The following is a 20,538-nucleotide window of genomic DNA, read 5'->3' as shown; positions in this document are numbered from 1 at the left end:
CCTTTGCAAAATTATGGTCTATTTAAGCAAGTAAAAATAACATATACATGAAAAGTTATGTATACATTTTAATGCTCAATATATTTTAATTGCTAAATTGGATGTAGGTTAGTTCAGAAAGAGGGGAAGAGGGGAGATCAGAGATACCTGAAACTGAGACAAGAATTCACAGGATATGTGGGCCTTGTATTGATTCTTGAAGAATTTGGATACATGCAACTAGAGGGGAAAGAAAACATCAGGCCACGGAGAAGAATCGGAGCTTTGTAGAACAGTCAGGGTTTAGGAATGAGCACAGTAAGCAGAGAAGCTCAACCAGAGGTAGGGAATCTAGGTTTGGAAATATCAGTGTTAGTTTATAGGGGGACCAGAAAGCAAGGAAAAGGCGTTTGATTTGATGTGGTAATAAAGAGGAAACCACTCTGTAAAACTCAAAATATTCTAATATCTTCTTGATCATTCTCTTTGCTAACATTTATTTTGAATCTTTGGCATAAAAATGTTCTTTCTATCCTTAATGCATTTTATTCTTCACTTTATGCCTATTATTTCTTATAATACCTTTAGTGGAATTAGAGTATATGTGTACCTCATTACCTGCACAATACATCATTTAAACAAAATCCAATGGTCTCACCCAGTTTGAAATTATCCTATAATGTTTAGTATCACCTTTGAGCTCCAAGCTCTCTTTTCTCTAGGCAAAGCAATGTGATTCAGTTATGTACACGCAATAGTGTTTATGGTCAAAAACGCTTAATCGTTTTCCTTTCCTATTCCAAGTATTTTTTATAGGTTTACTGCCTTAAGTATGGGATATATAAAAGCATACTTTTACTGTATGGTAGATTGCTTAAACGGATATTCATGGAATTTTAACATCTTAAAGATACAAAAGTATCTGTATTTATGGACTAGGTTATGAAAACACTTCTTTTGCTTAAGTCAAATCACTTTACAAAAATTCTTTAATACTATATAACTAAATGACAAAGTAATTTCAACTAAATGAACGTATGAGAATATAGTATTCCTTTCAGCTGGATTTGAAGCCTAGAATCTTATTCATGAATAAAATGATTAAAAGAATTATTTTGTTAAAGTATAATCCCAATAATCCACTGTTTTGTTCAAGTATTATTCACTTTTTTTTTTTTTTTTTTTTGCGGTACGCGGGCCTCTCACTGCTGTGGCCTCTCCCGTTGTGGAGCACAGGCTCCGGACGCGCAGGCTCACCGGCCATGGCTCACGGGCCTACCCGCTCCGCGGCATGTGGGATCTTCCCGGACCGGGGCATGAACCCGTGTCCCCTGCATCGGCAGGCGGACTCTCAACCACTGTGCCACCAGGGAAGCCGTATTCACATTTTTAATGAATCTGCCAAGTGAAGGGTCTTGTATTAAATTCACATGCCATTTTACCTAACATTGTGCTAAAAGAGTAACCTAAAGAGTACAGCTGTGCATTTGCTTACAACTTACAATCCTGGCTGGGCATTCGGGGAAAGTCAAATCATTCCATATATTTTGAAACATTTCTATAGCCATGAAGACATACTCTTTTTCCCTTTTGACAAAGGGGCAGAATGTGGCTCTTAGTAATGCTGGAATTTTGGCTGAAAGCTATATATTCATACTTCAGTGTGGAGACTGATACTGGGATTAGTATAAAGATTGTGAATCATCACAATAAACAGAAAGTTTAAACTTGCCTGAAGATCATAAAGATATTTCCTCTGGAACGTTTGCACTGATAAGCAATGAATTGTTTAAATGTCACTTAAGAGAATAACAAGCCCACTAACAAGGCCTTTGAAAAACTCTGCATCATAAAAATGCAAACAGAGACTTCCCTGTGGTGCAGTGGTTAAGAATCTGCCTGCCAGTGCAGGGGACACGGGTTTGATCCCTGTTCTGGGAGGATCCCACATGCCGCAGAGCAACTAAGCCTGTGCGCCACAACTACTGAGCCTGCGCTCTAGAGCCCATGCTGCAACTACTGAAGCCTGAGCACCTAGGGCCCGTGCTCCGCAAGAAGAGAAGCCACCACAATGAGAAACCCACGCACTGCAAGAAAGAGTAGCGCCTGCTCAACGCGACTAGAGAAAGCCTGCACAGGAAGGAAGACCCAATGCAGCCATAAATAAATAAATAAATTAATTAATTAAATTAAAAAAAATACAAACATAGCAGGCTTTTTTTGTGTGCATTTTTCAACTCAGTAAACTTTACTGAGTACCTCAAGGTGCATATCCTTGGAGAAATAAATAAGATAGTTGTAAGATGCAAATAAAAATAAAAGATGCCAGAATACCAAGATGAATGTCAGAGTGATTATTGTAATTTTGAATCGTCACTATGAATTTTTTTGTGTTCAAATATTTTATTTTTATAAACATCTAGGTTTAAAGTCAGAAAAATTCAACTCTTTAAGATTTTTTTTTTTTTACAAATCCACATTTAATATAAGCTTATTAAAATCCAAGTTGATAGTGATTGCAGGTAAAGTACATTAAGAAAAGATTATGCTTTTTAACAATATTGCCAGCACCTTAGGAAATTTTTCTGAACTTTAAGGACTAAAAACAAGACTCTCTCAAAGACAGACTTCCCTGGTGGTGCAGTGGTTAAGAATCCACCTGCCAATGCAGGGGACACGGGTTCGAGCCCTGGTCCGGGAAGACCCCACATGCCGCAGAGCAACTAAGCCCATGCACCACAACTACTGAGCCTGTGTACCACAACTACTGAAGCCTGCACACCTAGAGCCCGTGCTCTGCAACAAGAGAAGCCACCAAAATGAGAAGCCTGCACACTGCAAAGAAGAGTAGCCCCAGCTCACTGCAACTAGGGAAAGCCCACACGCAGCAACGAAGACCCAATGCAGCCATAAATAAATAAATAGATAGATAGATCGATAGATAAAAAAAACAACAAGGACAAAAAAAACTCTCTCAAAGAAAAATGAACCAGACAGAGTTAATTCAAGACTATTGCAATAGGGAAGAGAGACTGAACTCAACTCTGCTGAAACAAAAGTCAGGAAGGTTTTTAAGTGCTGGGATGAGCTAGTAGAAAAATACTGGAAGATATTAGGGGGAGGTTGGTCAATGTGATTAGGCATCTGTCTTTGCTGATTGGTACTTATGGAAGTTAGGCTCCTGTCCTCCCACAGAGAGTGGGCAATAGAGTGCTATCTCCCTTTACATTTACATTTCAAAGGGATGGCTCTCAGGTCCTGGAGAAGAACATTCCTGGGTTGTAAAACTGGCCAGAGGCTGGAAGAAGGGCAGAGAATGAATTTACGATGGCAATTTTTCTAAGGTGAATGCTCTAAGAAAGGGGATGTCAGCGGCCCACAGTCAAGAAAAAGCCTGTCTAAAGTTTAGTCAGGCTGAAGGGAATGATAAGAGGCTGTCTTGGTCGACTCTTCACTTATATTAAGTAGTACCATGTACACTGACAATATTTGACCATTTTTGACCTACAAAAACAACAGTTTCGTATGGCTTGATCAAAGATCCTGGATCAAATTTCTTTGCATGTTATCTCCTAATTTTGCAGAAGCAAACATATCTGGAACTGTGGACTTTGTTATGCCCTTTATCACTCTAAAATAGTTGGGGATGGTTTTATATGTATTTACATAAATATAGTGTGTATACGTGTGTGTGTTTATCAAAAAGAGGTTAAAGATTAAAGTTGGCAAAAAATGCAAAAATGGATTAGCACTAAAAAAGCAGACCTCAAGGCCTTATATAGTTCTTAAGGAAATATCATAAATTTGTTTCAAAGCTTCCCATAAGTTAAAGCAAGGAAATAAGCATAAGTTGCAATAATGCGCCCCTGTTGTTGAATAGGGTTCAAGCAAGCCAGATTGAAGCAAACCAGACATTTAGGACAATGGTTTTCCCTATGTTGAGATCTGGCACATTTTTCCACTGAGTACTTGTGAGGGCAATATTTTTGTGTTGGCTAATGTTTCACCTAATAGCTGATAGCTATTAGCTGATACCTAATAGCTGATATCACAGGCCTGGTTTTTGCTTGTTTACTTATTATTTTCTTCAGTGATGTCCCTCAGTGCAAACTCTTGGCCAAACACCAAAGTATAATTCAGTAAAAGTAATTTAGTTAGGTATTAAAATAATAACACCCAGACATACGTTTCTCTAAAGATAGAGTTAAGAATATCTAGAAGGATGAATTGTGTCAGACAGTATTACATACTTTTGGGGGGGGAGGGGAGGGGTGGTAACCAAACCCTTGATAAGAATCAGGTAATACAGATTGTGAGAGTTTGCAGTTACCAGTTTGGGGAGCAGAATTTGGGGTTCCCATATCCTTAATAGATGGAAGCCCATATGTGTTAACAATTACCCAAGGGTAGGATGGACTTGAAAGCTTCTTGGACTGTAAGATGCTTTAAGATACAGGCTTTCTAGCTGCTTATGCCACAAGCAGGCAGGGTCTATTAAAATTAGAATCCATTAGAATTACGGTACTTTCTCTGTTCCCCTATAGCTTCTTGTATGCCTTTGAGCGTACACAACGATTTTCAGCATGCATTTTATTTTGTTTTATTTTTTACGTGATGGCATCTGTGTTAGACAGTGAATTCTTTGTGAGCAAAGACTATATTTTATTCATCTTTGTGTCCTTAGTACTTAGTTAGGGCCTTGTAAATAGTAGGGAACAAAAAACATTTTGTTGATTCTAGGAATGACTTAAGAAAACTGAAGAAGTTTGATATTTAAAATTACATATCAAATATGTAAAATTACCAGTGAACAATGAATCAATTCCACTTCCCCTCTGTCCCATGTTTGTCACTTTGCAGTAGGTGCAGCATCATAAAATATGGGGGGTAAAGGTCACAGAGTCTCAATCATGGTGGCAGACAGTGCTAGTTTTCTCACAAGACCCACTTTCCCCCTCTTCCTTTCTAATAGGCACCTTGGTTTTTGGTTGGACAGATGGCTGCCTAGGATAATGGCTGCATTTTCCAGCCTCCCTTAGAATAGGAGTGGTCATGTGGCTACACTCCAGTGAATGAAATGAAAGTAGAAATTTCATGCGTAAATTTTAGGGTGCATCCTTCTTTCCCTCTTCCTATTTTCTGCTGGCTGGATGCAGACACACTCCCTGGACTCAGCAGATACTTGGAGCATGATGGGGAACCACTTGTTGAGATTGATGAAACAACAGAAAAGGAGCCTACATCTCTGGTGTCCACGGAGTTGCTGTATGCACCTTGGACTTGTTAAGACTCAAGATTTGTTTTTGAAACTTGCAGCCAAACCTAGTGGTAGTAGTGTGGGGCATGTTTTCTTTAGAAACCCTTCCCAAATCTCTTGAATGGGTTGGAAGCCCCTCTTCTGTGCTCCCATGTACTCTGTGTAAACCTTTCTTATCCTATTTTATTGCAAGTATCTTTTTTACATAAAACTTTTTTTGAGGGCAGGAACAATGTCTTATTCATGTGCCATTTATCTTTATCCCTGAGCTGTACCTAGGATAGACTAAATGCACATAGTATATGTTCAATGAATGTTTGTTAACACTACTGGATTAATGACCTGAACTAATGAAAGTGCCTAAAATAGTATCATGGAATTAATTGCACCCTCAGAAAATTTTTGGTTCAAGATCATAGAACACTGTACACAGTATATGCTGCAAAAAAGTGTGTGGAACTGTTTGTTATGTAAAAACACACTGCTTACCTCCCATGTGTTACTCATTATAAATTTTCATTTGCTCGGATGTAGTAATGAATGATTTTTATTAAAGCTTTGGATAGGACAACAGTTTGTGCCAAGGAGCTTTTTCTTTTTCCAGTATCTGCTACTGACTAATCAAGATCTTGATCTGATCTTTTTATCACAAGTATATAAAACTGATTTAGAAAGCATAATTGATTGACCCTATGGGGAAAAAGTTCAGTGCCTCTAAAAAATATATTCTCTTCCCTCCTTGTATTCTCTACTTCAGGGAATTAACATTTTATTAACCTTTCAATTTATTTTCAAGAAAAAGCATTCAGCTCATCACAAACTTGATTTAATTTTCTTTGGTTTATGACATATCTTATATTTTAAGAAAAAAATTCATATTTTCTTTTGTGTGACTTATACCATGACAAAACTATTGACCTGGATGAAATAAATCTGTGAAAAGTTATATAGATCAGGTACTAAAGATATCATTTTCTTCCTTTTCTTTCCAGGTCTTCTCAGACTGTGAGTAACTAAGTGGTTTGTGCGTCATTGCGGTGGCCAAGCTAGAATTCCTGGTGGCCTTGTCTGCTTGATCTACTCATTCCCTACTCTGAAACCAAGAGAAGACTGTGCCACAAGAGTCCTCCAGAAATTGCTACAATGTCTGTATCTAATTTATCATGGTAAGTGAATGACTTCCTAACTTTAAATGCAAATACACGTATATCATGAAGCAATATTTTATAAGTTGTATGGTCAGAACTAAAACAGGGAGAGAACTTAAAAATCTGTTTTCAAGAAATTGTTGTCCTGTGTTAGGGTGAGGAAGGCAACCTAGAATTAAAAGTTTGGCACTTTCAGTACCATGGTGTCTGGGGACTCTGGAAAGGGTTCAAGCCTCCCACTGAATCCGCGTGATATCCACTGCCTTTCTTTTCAGCACACTCTGGGGGAGAGAGGGATAGGAATATAATATCCTTTCAACATTCATATCCTCTGTGATATGCCCAGATTCAGGACTAACAAGCTGTAAGTGTGGCTCTAAGGGTAGGATAGACATTTTCTCATCAATACTTTTCTTCAGATTTCCTATTTCAACAGACCTACCCAAATTAAACTGAGTAGAACTCAAATATGGAAGAGAAATTTCCTTTATAGACTGATACCTCTAAACAGCTGGCATTCTGAATAATCTTTGACTTACACTTCATGTTTAAAAGCTGTTCGTGGTTTTAAAAAAGCATGAAGATATTTTTCTGGCAAATAATCAACAACTTTTCCTTGGCAATGAAGAGCAGTACTAGCAGGGATGAATTTTAAGCCATTTTATTGAACCTTGGATTTCTTCTGTATATAAAGAGCTGAACAAGTGATATTATACAAATTCATGGTATTCAATATGTGAATGTCACAAAAACCTGGTAATCTTTTCTGTTTCCTTAACCCATCTTATCCTTCAATTTGTACTGGAACCATAGATAGCATCAGATTAAAGACTAGTTTCTGCAGTGTAATTCCACGCATTTAGTTTTAGTTAAGTAAACAATTTCTTTAGGGCAGAGGATGGAATCATTTGTTTAGATTTAGAGTAGTATTTCTGAGGGACCCATTTTTATGGATGCCTTAGACTATGTCCTTGGGTCCCTACTGGGTGCTAAGGATCTCAGTTTGAAAAAAAAATAATTGAAGAAGCTGAAATATATTCTGTAAAAATAAAAGAAAAAAAAACATTTAAGTTATGAATTATTACTGCAAAATGTTTCCTTTTATATTATTATGAAAATAAAATTATCGTTAAAATTTAAAAACTAAACTGTTTCTGTAAAACTTGGGAACCCATTCAAACCCCTAAAAGAATTATACGCCTGGCAGACGTGTGTGTTGGAGGTGAATCCTCAAAAGGAAGACTGCATACCAAAGAAGAAAAAGAAAGAGAAGGAGGAAGGAGAGGGGACAGAAGAGAAGAAAGAGGAGGGGGAGGGGGAGGGAGAGGGTTGGGGGAAGAGAAGATGAGTAAGAAGCAGGAGAGGGAGAGGGAGATTAAAACACACATGTGATTGCCATAGCTCAAGGTAGGCTGTGGTGTGGCCTGGTTCACAGAGTCAGGACAAGGCTGACACAGGAGCCTGTCCTTGGTTTGTACCTCAATGAACAGATACCTTGATGTGAGTGAACTCCACACAAAGAGAAAGATTGTATCTTGTGGTTTCAGTCCAATTGTCCAGCCTGGCTCTTAGAATTTAGTGGATGTTCTATAAACTTGTGCTGTGTGAATGAGTGAAAAAAAATGCAAAGGAGGTAATTCAATGGGAAATTAATGTTTTTATTCGAGAAGAGAATTAAAAATTAAAAATTATGAGAGTATCTTATAGATTTCATATATCTGAAATTTCTTAGAATTCTTTCCATGTTAAAGGTTCAGATTTTACAGAGATAATTCTTGGATATTTTCATTCGATGGTATCCTTAATTCTGGCCACAACTGATGTTCCATGTTAGATTTCCATATAGGGAGCTCTTAGTTTGCTTGACCAGTGTCATCCCTTCATACAGCTGTGTGCCATTTGGCACTTCCATTCTCCCTCTTAGAATTTGGGCTCCCCACATACTGGCAAGAACGAAGTATGGAAAGGAAATCTAAGATATGCAAAACAAATCATTGATTTATTTCACTTACACCCAATTTAGAAATCATTAATCTTCTTTTTTCACATTAACCTTTGTAATTCTTCTTTATTTCCTAACATTTCTCATCTACAATTTGGGAAACATTATCTTATAAATATTTGAATACAGATGCATGGTAACTCATCAATTCTCTGTGAGAATTTCTCACAGATCTACATTAATTTAGTGAAATTATTATAGTCTAGGGTCTAGCTCTCTGTTTTGAAATCCAGAAACTAAGATGTGAAAATACTGACATTGGAAAATAAACTGGGTTGCTAGACTACTAATTTAAATAAAATATGTAGGTAATTTTTAAGTTTGCAGGATGCTTGCTTTGGCCTGACCAGTGCATCCTCTAACTGTTACAGAAAACTATCTGAGAATCTAAATCAGAAGTTTGGCTGATGTCACGTTGTCATGGCAAGGAGAGTTATACGCTTCCAGAGTTCAAAGGAAACAGGATAGGCTGCGCCTGGCAGGATTACCTGTCAATAAGGGATGTATCTGCCACATACCACCATCTGTTTCTCAGGGCGGCTTCTTCATGGCTAGGAGTTAGAGGAACACTGTCAGTGTTTGTCACTCTGATTCTTCTGTTCCATGTCTGCCAGGCTCTCCTCAGCTTGGCTTTCTCATTAATGTTAGCACCGCGTTTATAGTCAAAACTTACTTCAATCTGTGAATAGTTTGCTCTGCCTACCATGATTTTGTACATACCTGACCATAACCGTGTGTTGATTTTAAAATTTAACTCTGAGGCTTAATGGGAGAAGGGATGCCTAATTGTGATCCCTACACATAACCTAGGAATTTAGAAAATATAGGTTAAGATACTTACATTCATATTTACAACTATCCAAGCAATCCTCCCAGCTTTGAAATACCAGTATAAGAAAATTGTCTTTTTACATATTAAAACCAAAAAAACTTCTTGCTCTAGAAGTTATGTGTATGACCCCTAAAAAATATAAAATAACTTGGCCCTTTCATGCAGAATCTCAAAAAGAAATACAATCTAGGAAAGTTCCAAATTTATGGGAAATTATGCAGTGTCAATCAGGTAAGGAGGTTGGTGGGAATTGATTACGAGTCACACAGGGACACAAAACGGGTGTTTCATGAATCTTTGTCTTTAGTAAATAATTACCAGAGGGAGACAATGATTGAGTTGACGTTGGTTAAGATAGAGACAGAGGGATGTACAGAATCCATTGCAGACGTCCACAGACAGGTGAGAGGTTCGAGGCTATGATCTGAGGGAAAGAATGGTTGCTGGTAGCAGAGATAATTAGCAGGGGACATGAGGAGGTACAAAGAGTTGAGAAAGGATCCTACGTCTATAGTACAAAGCGGGAAAAGCGATGATGCCGAGAAGCGCTTGGAAGAAATTTCAGTGCTTCCTTTTCTGATAATCATCCTCAATCCCTCCTTTTAAAAATGTTTTTATAAGATATATATATATGTACATATATAATATATAAACATTTATATGTACATATATGTAATGTTTTAAAACATACACTTTTTACAACATGCAATCTAAGTAAATATTATCAAGAGTGAACGTTTACATGGCATTTACCATGTACTAGGCACTTTTTTTTAGATACTTTGTCCATATACTCCTCACAACAACCTTCTTAGGAATGTAATATTGTTATTTGCATTTCCACAAATGGAAAAGTTAGGCGCAGAAAGTTAAGTAATTTGCCCAATATGATACAGCCACTGAGTAGAGAGTTAGGAAATGAAGGCCGCCAGCCATTTAGTGCTCCTAATCACTAAACTACCTGTGTAAAACCAAAAACTCTTGGTGTGAAAACAGTATCCCTGCTCTGCACGTGTGGCTTCAAAGCAAGCGCCCTAGTTCCCATTTCCAACCAGAATGCTTCCCTTAATTTCCTCCAATAGGGATATCCTGGCATCCGTCCTGGAAGGAAGGGAGTGTGCGGACCAGGAACCCTAGCAGGCATTAGCGAGGCAGGATGTGGAATGAGCCCCCTGATTTCTGAGGGGCGGTAAGGAGGTTGTTGCTAGCAGAAACTTAGTTCCAAAATTCCATAAAGTGAGCTAACTACTAAACTACTAAATATACTACTAAATGTAAATCTTAGTTCCACTTGTTATGTTACAGGCTAGAAATTGTCAGGTTTTCAGCGTAATACCAAAGAAGCACAACAGAGAGATGCCAGCTCTTTGCTGTAGTTCAACTGAAGTGGCTCTTCAAGTGCGCGTCTCATAGAGACCCTCCACTACTAAATCCAGTACTTTCTGCCTCCCCAGACCATCTTGCACCCTCAGCTTCCATTATTTTAGTGTTACTGTACATATGTAGGTCAGTATTTAGAGAGAGATTCTAGTAGTGGCTCAACTTACTTTGCCAAATGACATCTCTTTGACCCCAAATTATTTTTCATTGTGATATCTGCACACACTTCAGCTTTTGCCCTACGGTATCTTAAAGACATTATGGCACCTGACAGAGGTGAAGGTAACTCAACTAGAGCCAGGTAGGGGAGGAAGGGGATAGTGGATGAAAGCAAGAAGCCAAATAGGCAGTCAAAATCAGTTGAGCATCTGTAATGTGCCATGTGCTAAACACAGAGCGGTGTTGGTGGAAAGTAATAACTGCTCTTATAGGAGCTTATAGTTTGGCTAGGAAGACTAAGTGAGGTTGACCCTTGAACAACGTGGGTTTTAACTGCACAGGTTCGCTTATATGGGAATTTTTTTCAGTAGATACAGTTGGCCCTCAGTATCCGCATATGTGGAAACTGCAGATGTGAGGGCCCACTACTGGACTCGAGCTTGGTGGATTTTGATATCCTTGGCAGGTCCTGGAATCAATCCCCTGCAGATAGCGAGGGAGATGACTGTAATCAAATAACTGATTTAATGTGATAAGCGCTCTAAGAGGATGTCCAGGGTGTTTTGAAAATCAAAATGGATATTTGTTTTTTCTGCTTGGGAAGAAATGCCTTTTTTTTCAGAAATACAAATGCACCTCTTGCATTTGTTTCTAAAAATTAAGAAATATGCTAGTTACAAAGAGTTAAACGTTCTACAATTATAAAGCAGAAATAAAAAATGAACTAAATCCTGTCATTCATAGAAAGCCACTGTTATAAATGTGAGATATATTCTTTTCTACATATACTCACATCTTTTTGCAAAAATGGACTCAAACCATGCATGATGTTTTGCCATCTTCTGTTTTCACTGAACAGTTTCTACAGCCATCTCTCTATTTGAAGGGTATAAAGTGACATCATCACGTGTAAAGTCTGGTGACATTGTATGGCAGTACTGTTATTTATTTCAGCCATCCAGATTGGACCTTCATATGTTTTCTAATTTTTGTTTTTACTATTGTAAATATTGATACTTCTCGTGAGATGAAAATTATTCAAACATTGCTGGGTCACAAGGTACTGTGCCATTCAGAGTACCTGGCAAGGCCCTATCTTGTTGCAGCTCCTGGAATTGCAGACATCAAGGCTATGGAGAAAATATGGGATTTCTGAGAAAGTGTCTTGTCAATTCATCTCCTTTTTTATTTTAGAAAAGGACCCATCGTGTATGCTAACCCTTTCACCAGATGTTTAACCTCACCAACATTGAAAATGTGCTGATAATTGTCAAAGAAATATTTTCTTATATTTGACTAATAGAAGTTTATCAAAAGTCAACAAAATATTCTATCACGCATGCCCATAGGTTGGAAATATAACAAAAGTCTGAATTCTGTAAGTTATTGAGATATTGACTAAAGTTAGAAGCAGTGAATGGTTTTTACTGAATATGCCTGTAGTATAAAATGCTATTATGAATGTGGGGAAGTTCAGTAATGCTGTAATAGGAGATTAAAACTAATTTGAGTTATCTTCTTTATCCAAATATAGTGTGTTAGAATCCTAGAACTGAAAAAGATGCAAAATTTGGTTTGTCAGATTATTCACATTATTTATAATATTTTAATCTAAGTTCTTCTTTAATGAATAATTGAAGAAATGTATCATTCCATATCATTCTTTGGCACCTGCATTTAGGAGAAAAAAAAATTCTGGAGAGATGGAGCAGCCTGTTTATTCTAAGGAAGGGGGAGAAGGGGAAGAATCAGGATCTTTCCTCAAATTGGGAGATTGGGATTGACACATATATACTATTGATACTATGTGTAAAATAGACAACTGCTGGGAACATACTGCATAGCACAGGGAACTCTACTTAATGCACTGTAGTGTCCTAAATGGAGGGGATATATATATATATATATATATATATATGTATGGCTGATTCATTTTGCTGTGTCGTGGAAGCTAACACAACATTGTAAAGCAACTATACTCCAATAAAAATTAATTAAAAAAAGAAATAAATATTTAAAAAATTGCCTTAGCCACTCTACTGCAAACTGCTTGTCCTATTTACACTGTTAAATAGTAGGCTCTCAGGGACAGGATCTGCAGTGGCAGAGGAAGTAGAGATTTGAATTGTCTCTATTTCTGGAGGGATCAGAACCCACAGGGGGGAAAATTGTGGTTAAGTAGAGATTGCAAGGGAAGTTTTGATCCTGAGTTTTACAGTAAAGGTTAAAAGTCAATTGTCAACAGCCTACTATTGGAGAAGAGGGAAAAAATAAAAAGGTTACCCATAAATATAAAGCTAATACTTTGAACTGAAAAAAAGATGAGAGCTTCTGAGTGATAGTACAGGCTTAGCTGGTTAGGTACTGTGAGTATTTCTCAGTGTGGTAAGTGCATGTTGAATGAATGACTAGTATATTAAGGTACTGGGAAGAGAGAGTATATGTATGTGTATATATATATACATATATATATACATATATGTATACATATACACATTCTTTTTCATATTCTTTTCCATTATGCTTTATCACAGGATATTGAATACAGTTCCCTGTGATATACAGTAGGACTTTGTTGTTTATCCATTCTATATATAATGCATCTGCTCATCCCAAACTCCCAGCCCTTCCCTCCCCCAACCGCCCACTCCCCACAACCATAAATCTGTTCTCTATGTCTGTGAGTCTGTTTCTGTTTCTTAGATAAGTTCATTTGTGTCATGTTTTAGATTCCACCTATAAGTGATATCGTATGGTATTTGTCTTTCTCTTTCTGACTTACTTCACTTAGTATGATAATCTCTAGGTCCATCCATGTTGCTGCAAATGGCATTATTTCATTCTTTTGTATGGCTGAGTAGTATTCCATTGTATATAGGTACATCTTCTTTATCCACTCCTCTGTCGATGGACATTTAGGTTGTTTCCATGTCTTGGCTATTGTGAGTGGTGGAGTTCAGCTTGATTTTAAAACTATTCCAGTTCAACTGAGAAAAAAAAAAAAACAAACACTTTTCAGGTCAATCGGATTGTCATTAAAAGAGTTAGATTTATTCATTTATACTTGTTTTTATGGCTTTTTCTAAAGAATAGGTTTATTGTTATGAGTTGTATAGGAATCTAAAAATAATTCCTGTACAGAGATAAATTAGTATATTTTAATTGCATTATTTTTATGTAAATTAGAATTTTTTATGGTTATATTCATGCATTTCTTCATTCAACAAATATTTTGAGTGCCTACAATGTGCAATTTTCAGTGCTGTGGATAGAATAATAAATGAAACAAGCCCCTACTCTCATTGAAATTACACTCTAGTGCTGAAGACAAACAAATTAACAAATATGTTTTATAATATCAGATAGTGGTAAGGATTTTTTTTTGATTTGTATGTGTTTTATTCTATATTAGTCTCTTAAATCAAATAGAAAACAAAAAGTGGAGCTACAAACCTAAATTACGATAGTACTAGCTTTTCTCATTGCCTGTCTCTCTACTTTTACCAGAGGTCTTTATTTCTTCATAAGGCTTTGAGTTACTGTCCAGGGTCCTTGACTCCAACCTGAAAAACTCCCTGTGGCAGGCAGGTCTGGTGGTTAAGAACTCTCTCGACTCTTGATTAACTGGGAATGTCTTGTTTTCTCCCTCATTTTCAAAGGAAAGTTTTGCTAGATATAGGATTCTTGGTTGACGGTTTCTTTCCTTCAACACTTCAAGTACATTGAGCCATGCCATCTGGCCTCTGAGACTCCTGATGAGAAATCTGCTCACGACTTCCTGGCAAATCTTCTCTCAGCTTCATAGACTTTCATAATGTACCTTATCGTGTCTTATGCAACAGAACATTTTGTATAGTATCGTGAAGTCAGTTAAGTTGTAACATTATTTTGAGACCAGAATTTAAGGAAAAGGAATTGAATATTTCAAGTGTAGACATTGTGAGGTCTTTAAAACTATTACACATTTTCAAACTAGAAATAAAAAGACCACTGAAGTATCCTACAGATTTTAATTTATAACAAAGTGAATACCAATATCTAATAACACACGTACAGAAAAATTTCTTTGGGATCCTTTTTCCTAAGTGTAAAGGGGCCTTGAACTCAAAAAGTGAGAAAACCACTGTGGTTTATCCCCAGCGGTGATGGGTCCATTTCTTGCTCTGACCTCAGAATGCCCCACTGTGATGTAATTCATAAGAACCCAGCTGGGCGCAGGTATTTTGTCCTTAGAGCCCAGGAAGCTGCTTTTGGTGACCTGACGGCCTTGGACCCACAGTTAGCTTGTTTTTTCCTTGTTTCTGCCATTTTGTTGATTTTTTTTTACTCTTTTCCCTACCCTTTTTTATTTTTCTCATTTTTCTTTGTTCTTTGCCTTTTTCTCATTTTTCTTTATTTTTCTCTCTTTATCATTTCTTTTAGTTTTAAATTTGTTCTTCTCAATTTTTTGGTGTTTCCTTTCCATTTCTTCTGCTTTCCTTTGTTCCTTTGTTCTTTTTCTCATTTTTATCTAAATTTTAGTTGGTATTGCAAGATTAGTACAGTTAGCATAGTCAGTATTGTTGGTATAGTTAGCGTAGTTGGTATAGTTAATACTTTATTAGCATAGGTAGTGTAGTTAGTACTAGTTAGCGCTGTTGGTACAGTTAGCATACTTAGCATTGTTAGTACAGTTAGCATTGTTAGTTAGCATAGTTAGCATTGCTGGTTAGTGCTGTCAGTCAGTGTAGTTAGCAGGTCAGCATGATGGAGGGCCTCACAGCCAACTCTGCTGACAAGGAGGCTCATATTGATGATTACGAGATCCTCCACACCATTGGTGAAGGCACCTTCGCTAAAGTGAAGCTGGCCCGGCACATTCTGACCGGGACACAGGTGGCTGTCAAGGTCATTAAGAAAAGGCGTCAGAGCTTATCAACTTTCCAGGAACGTTTCCGGGAAGTGCGCAACATGAAGGCTCTGAATCACCCCAATATTGTAAAACTGCTGGGGGTGATTGACACGGAGGAGACATTGTTCCTCGTGATGGAGTACCTCAGTGGGGGGGACATGTTCAGCTATTTAGTGAACCATGGCCGTATGACAGAGGCGGAGGCCCGAGGCCCGTTCCAGCAGCTGGTCTCCGCCCTGCAGCACTGCCACCAGAGGGGTATCGTGCACCGGGACCTGAAGCCACCGAATCTCCTCTTTGATTCTAACATGAATCTAAAACTGACAGACTTTGGCTTCAGCAACAAGTTTGATGACACTGCCAAACTGGACACGATCTGCGGCACACTCCCGTATGCTGCCCCAGAACTCTTGCTGGGGCAGAGCTACAGCGGCCCTGCGTTGGATGTGTGGAGCCTGGGAGTAGTGCTCTACACCATGGTAACCGCATGCCGGCCCTTTGTGGGAAAAGACGCCCACGAGCTGCGGAAGCAAATCCTACAAGGGCAGTACCCCATCCCACCTTACCTGTCTTTGGAGATAAGGGGTCTATTACAAAAAATGATTGCCCTCAACCCCAGTGACAGAGACGCCTTACCTGACCTCATGAGGCACCCATGGGTGAACATGGGCCAGAAGGAGCCACTCCAGCCACCCTGTGAAGAGGACCCAGAGGTGACAATGGTGAGGACTCTGGGCATGACTTGCGATCAGATCCAGGACCCAGGAACAGGCAGTATGAGCTCCATGAAACAAATGGTGGGGTCCTCCATCATAACTGTGAGGCCCTTGCCTTCCAGGGACCTCAGTGGCAGTGAACGTGAGCCTTCTTCAGGCTCTGAGTTGTCCACCCTGATAATCAGATGGCTCTACCAGGGAGAAAATCTGCAGCTGCAGGAAGACCAGCAGGCAGGACAGAAGACCAGTGAGCCTGCCTGGCCCCCTCCCAGCCTGCAGTCGACGACTGCCACCCCCAGCCCAGCCCACCAGTGTGGCCCTGGGACATCCCCCTCCACCAGCAGCAGGATTGGAGCCCCAGAGGGAACCAGCTGCCCCCTGGGGGTGTCCAACACTGGAAGGTCCTCCCACGCTGGGCAGCCTGAGAGTATGTCCTCATCCACTCCCTCTGGCCACAGCCAGAAAAAGCAAGGGGTGGCTAGGAGAATCTGGAAGTTTACATTAAAACGCCTTTGTTGCAAGCTACCCTGTGAGAGGTGTCATAATAAAGTGAGCCCATCTGAACCCCATGGATGACCGAGGCAGGAAGGTCAGGCCGCCGCGCTCCCTGGGACCCGGTCCAGTGGAAGATGAGTGTGTTCTCTGCGCGGCCTTCAGAAGCATTGTATCCAAGACCCTGGCCAGCTCAGAGGATGGTCCGGAGCAGCCCAGGCGACCGAAAGAGAGGCCACCATGGCTGCAGGTCCGCCCCTCAATCCCCACCTGGGTGAAACGTCAGAGACTGGACTGTCATTCCTGGGGCACGTCTCCCCTCCCCCACTCTTCTGCCTTCCGTGTTGGTGGGGGAGGGGGAGAGTTCTTGTTCGAAGAACTCCTTGGTTCTTCCAATTCTACTTAATAAACTTGATGCTCCAGAAAGATGTATCACACTGTGCTTTGCATCGTCCCTGCACAGAATTGGGGCTGTGCATTTTCCAGTTAGACAAGTGTGTAGCCATGTAGTGCTTGGAGTTAATCAGAACAACTAAAGGGAAAAATGACCTAAGAGAATTAGCACAATGACTCCCAGCAGCAACAACTGCTGCACTGCAGGGCAGAAATGCAGGAAGTGTGAAGTACCTTCCTGCACTAACATTACCGAACATTTTCAGAAGGGCCGAGGGGAACTTTTGGTCCCTGCAGCCTGTGTTAATTACAACAGAGAGGCCCATGAAAGGATAAGAAGGTCCCGTGAACCAGCCTGTGCGCGGTGTGGTAAGGTCCCTGTGCAGCTGAGTTTCATGACTGTCACGTAGCAGTTGGGCTCTCCTCTTCCCCCGTGTGGAGGGGCCCTGATGCATGGGTTTATTTTATTTTTTTGATGTACACCATTTTAAAAGTCTTTATTGAATTTGTTACAATATTCCTTCCGTTTTATGTTTTGGTTTTTTTGGCCGCGAGGCATGTGGGATCTTGGTCCCTGATGAGGGATCCAACCCGCACCCCCTGCCCTGGAAGGCCTTTAAAGTCTTCACCACCTGACAGAAGACCAGTGAGCCTGCCTGGCCCCCTCCCAGCCTGCAGTCGAAATGTAGGTCTTCACCACCTGACCGCCAGGGAAGTCTCTTTTTTAATTTCATTGTTTTGATGCATGGGTTGGACCACGGGGACTAGATGATTATACTAGATGATCATACTCTCAAAACACTAGATTTGTCAGCGTTCCCTGGTTTCCTGGTTCAATAAGCCCTTGAACACACGGGTGACTGGAGCAGGGTCTTCTTCCCAGAGGCCTCTCTCTGGGGGCACATGCTCTCGGAGGCATCACCTGCACAGTCCCATTGGCTCTCGTCCGCTTACAGGTCACTTGCCGACTGCGGAATCCTTCACCACAAGACACAGAGCACTCTGACCACGTGCCCGTGAACCACCTAAGAACAAATACTCGAGGGGCAGTCCCAGATGTTACAGGGCTGGACCCAGCCATCGGCTCCTGGAGGTGCTCACAGAAGGCCTCACTCACTTCCTGCCCATTGGCCATTACGCACTGGGGTCTCTGAACTCGGGCTCCCAAGTGGCCGCGAGTGGCACAACAATGTGTCCAGCCACCAAGCTCCCAGAAAGTCTCCAAAGCCCCACCCATCCATTGCACTTGTAAATACCACATTTCCCTGGTCTGGAGAGAAGTAAAGGTGAGAATCATCCGTGTCCTCCAAGCCAGTGCTCCAGTCACACTTGCTCTCCTTGCTCAGAATTTGGATTCACTTGGGATTCAGTCTCTCTCTCTGCTCTTTCTTCTAGCACTTTAGAAGTAAAAAGAGTTCCCGTGAGTGCATTAATCTTTTGCATAATGTAGTGAAATGGCACTGGATTTCATAGTGATCCCTCGGACCTGTTCATCCTCTCTGCTGTCCATGTACCTTAACTTGCGTGCCAGGCGGCTGGAGATGATACCATTGCTAGATATAAGACAGTCAGCCAGAGTAGCTTTTCCATGGTCAACATGAGCCAAAACACAGATATTCCTGATGTTAGCCGTGTTTTTGTGGAGTTGAATCATCTTATCCAAACTATTGAGCACCATGGTCACTTATTTCCTGTGACGGCTGCCGTTGCCCAGCCAGCCCAGCGCGAATCACAGCACCGACCACCCAGTCTCCTGTTTCTTCAGGGAGGCAGATCTTGTTCTCCCATCTCCTCGCTCAGCTGCCTTACGAATAAACCCTCTCTTTGCTGCAGACCTCGGGGGTCTCACTGTTTTGACTTGCTGTGCATCTCGACTTCCTTGTTCTTCTCTTTGTTTCTGCCCATTGAACTTCTCCCATTGCTGGCCGTCTCCCGGGTGGGGATTACGGAAATCTGGTGGAGGGGCATACTGGCAGGGCTGCGAGTGGCCAGTTCCTGACTGGATGCCTTCTCTCTTCACTCGCCCTGAGGGGCCCACCTGCACAATTGTTCATATGCTGGCTTTGCCAAGCTCAGTTGAAATACAGCAGTGTCTTGTTTAATCCCAGCACGACATCTGAGGACATTGTCTCAGAACTCCTCGTGGGTACATTTCCTCTGGGAGGGAGCTGTGAAGGAGGAAAGGTTTCCACACACTAGGAAGCCCCTTCGCGGGTGGAGACTGCGGGTGGCGGAGGGGGAGAACTTCGAAGCCATGGAGGAGAGCGCAGCAACAGGGGTGCGGAGGGCAAAGCGGAGAGATTCCCGCACAGAGGATCGGTGCCGACAGGCACTCACCAGCCCGAGAGGCTTGTCTGCTTACCCGCCGGGGCGGGCGGGGCTGGAAGCTGAGGCTCGGGCTTCGGAGGTCGGATCCCAGGGAGAGGACTCGCGGTGTGAACACACCCTGCAGGGGTTAGTGAACCACGGCTAGCCGGGAGGGAGTCCGGGAAAAAGTCAGGACCCGCCGAAGAGGCAAGAGACTTTTTCTTCCCTCTTTGTTACCTGGTGCGCGAGGCGAGGGGATTAAGAGCGCTGCTTAAAGGAGCTCCAGACACGGGCGCGAGCTGCGGCTAAAAGCGCGGACCCCAGAGACAGGCATGAGACGCTAAGGCTGCTGCTGCCGCCACCAAGAAGCCTGTGTGCGAGCACAGGTCACTATCCACACCTCCCTTCCCGGGAGCCTGTGCAGCCCGCCACTGCCAGGGTCTCGGGATCCAGGGACACCTTCCCCCAGTGGTAAGGATTTTGAAGGATAATCAGCAGAGTGAAAATATAGAGTGATGGCAGGCATGGGGAATTGGTGAAGAAAAGCCTCTTTGACAGGTGGCACTTAAGTAGAAAGGGAATGAGCTATACAGCTTCCAGAGGAAAGTCATTTCAGGCAGAGAAACAGAAGGACAAAGGCTCTGAGACTGAAATGTACCTGGTGTGTTTGAGGAATCATCAAGGAAGCTGGTTTGGTGGAAACAACCAATAGAGGGGAGAGTCCTAGGAACTGACTGAGCTTGGAGAGGTAGCAGGGACCATGTAGGTCACCAGAAAGACTGAATTATATTCTAAGTGTGATGGAAAACCTTGCCCTCACTTATCACATTATAGGCAAAAGTTCATATAAAATATAAATTTAGAGAAATTCAGTGTTGGGAAGAATTGAGTGTTGAGACCAGAGTCTTAATCTGATTTCTATTTAAAAGGACCTCTCTGTGATCTACAGATTTTATTAAAAGAGTTTATATTATGTTCTGAA

At 41.0% G+C, this 20,538-nt stretch overlaps 1 protein-coding gene across 6 annotated transcripts in view; it reads left to right on the top strand.

Annotated features, from left to right (window-relative positions):
* The window catches only part of OXR1 (oxidation resistance 1), a 719,190-nt gene that overhangs the window by 337,265 nt on the left and 361,387 nt on the right, over nt 1–20,538 (top strand). For all 6 annotated transcript variants that reach the window (XM_029222485.1, XM_029222484.1, XM_029222490.1 and 3 more), the window contains one exon: nt 6,229–6,402. In XM_029222485.1, the coding sequence (XP_029078318.1) occupies nt 6,380–6,402 (23 nt within the window). In that variant the 5' untranslated portion in view covers nt 6,229–6,379. The remainder of the gene's footprint in view (nt 1–6,228; nt 6,403–20,538) is intronic.

The sequence above is a fragment of the Monodon monoceros genome, unplaced genomic scaffold (genome assembly GCF_005190385.1).
Source record: "Monodon monoceros isolate NGI ecotype Baffin Bay Population unplaced genomic scaffold, NGI_Narwhal_1 Super_Scaffold_14, whole genome shotgun sequence".
NCBI lineage: Eukaryota > Metazoa > Chordata > Mammalia > Artiodactyla > Monodontidae > Monodon > Monodon monoceros.
The sequence above is the reverse complement of the archived record's forward strand: the minus strand, read 5'-3'. Positions and strand labels throughout refer to the sequence as shown.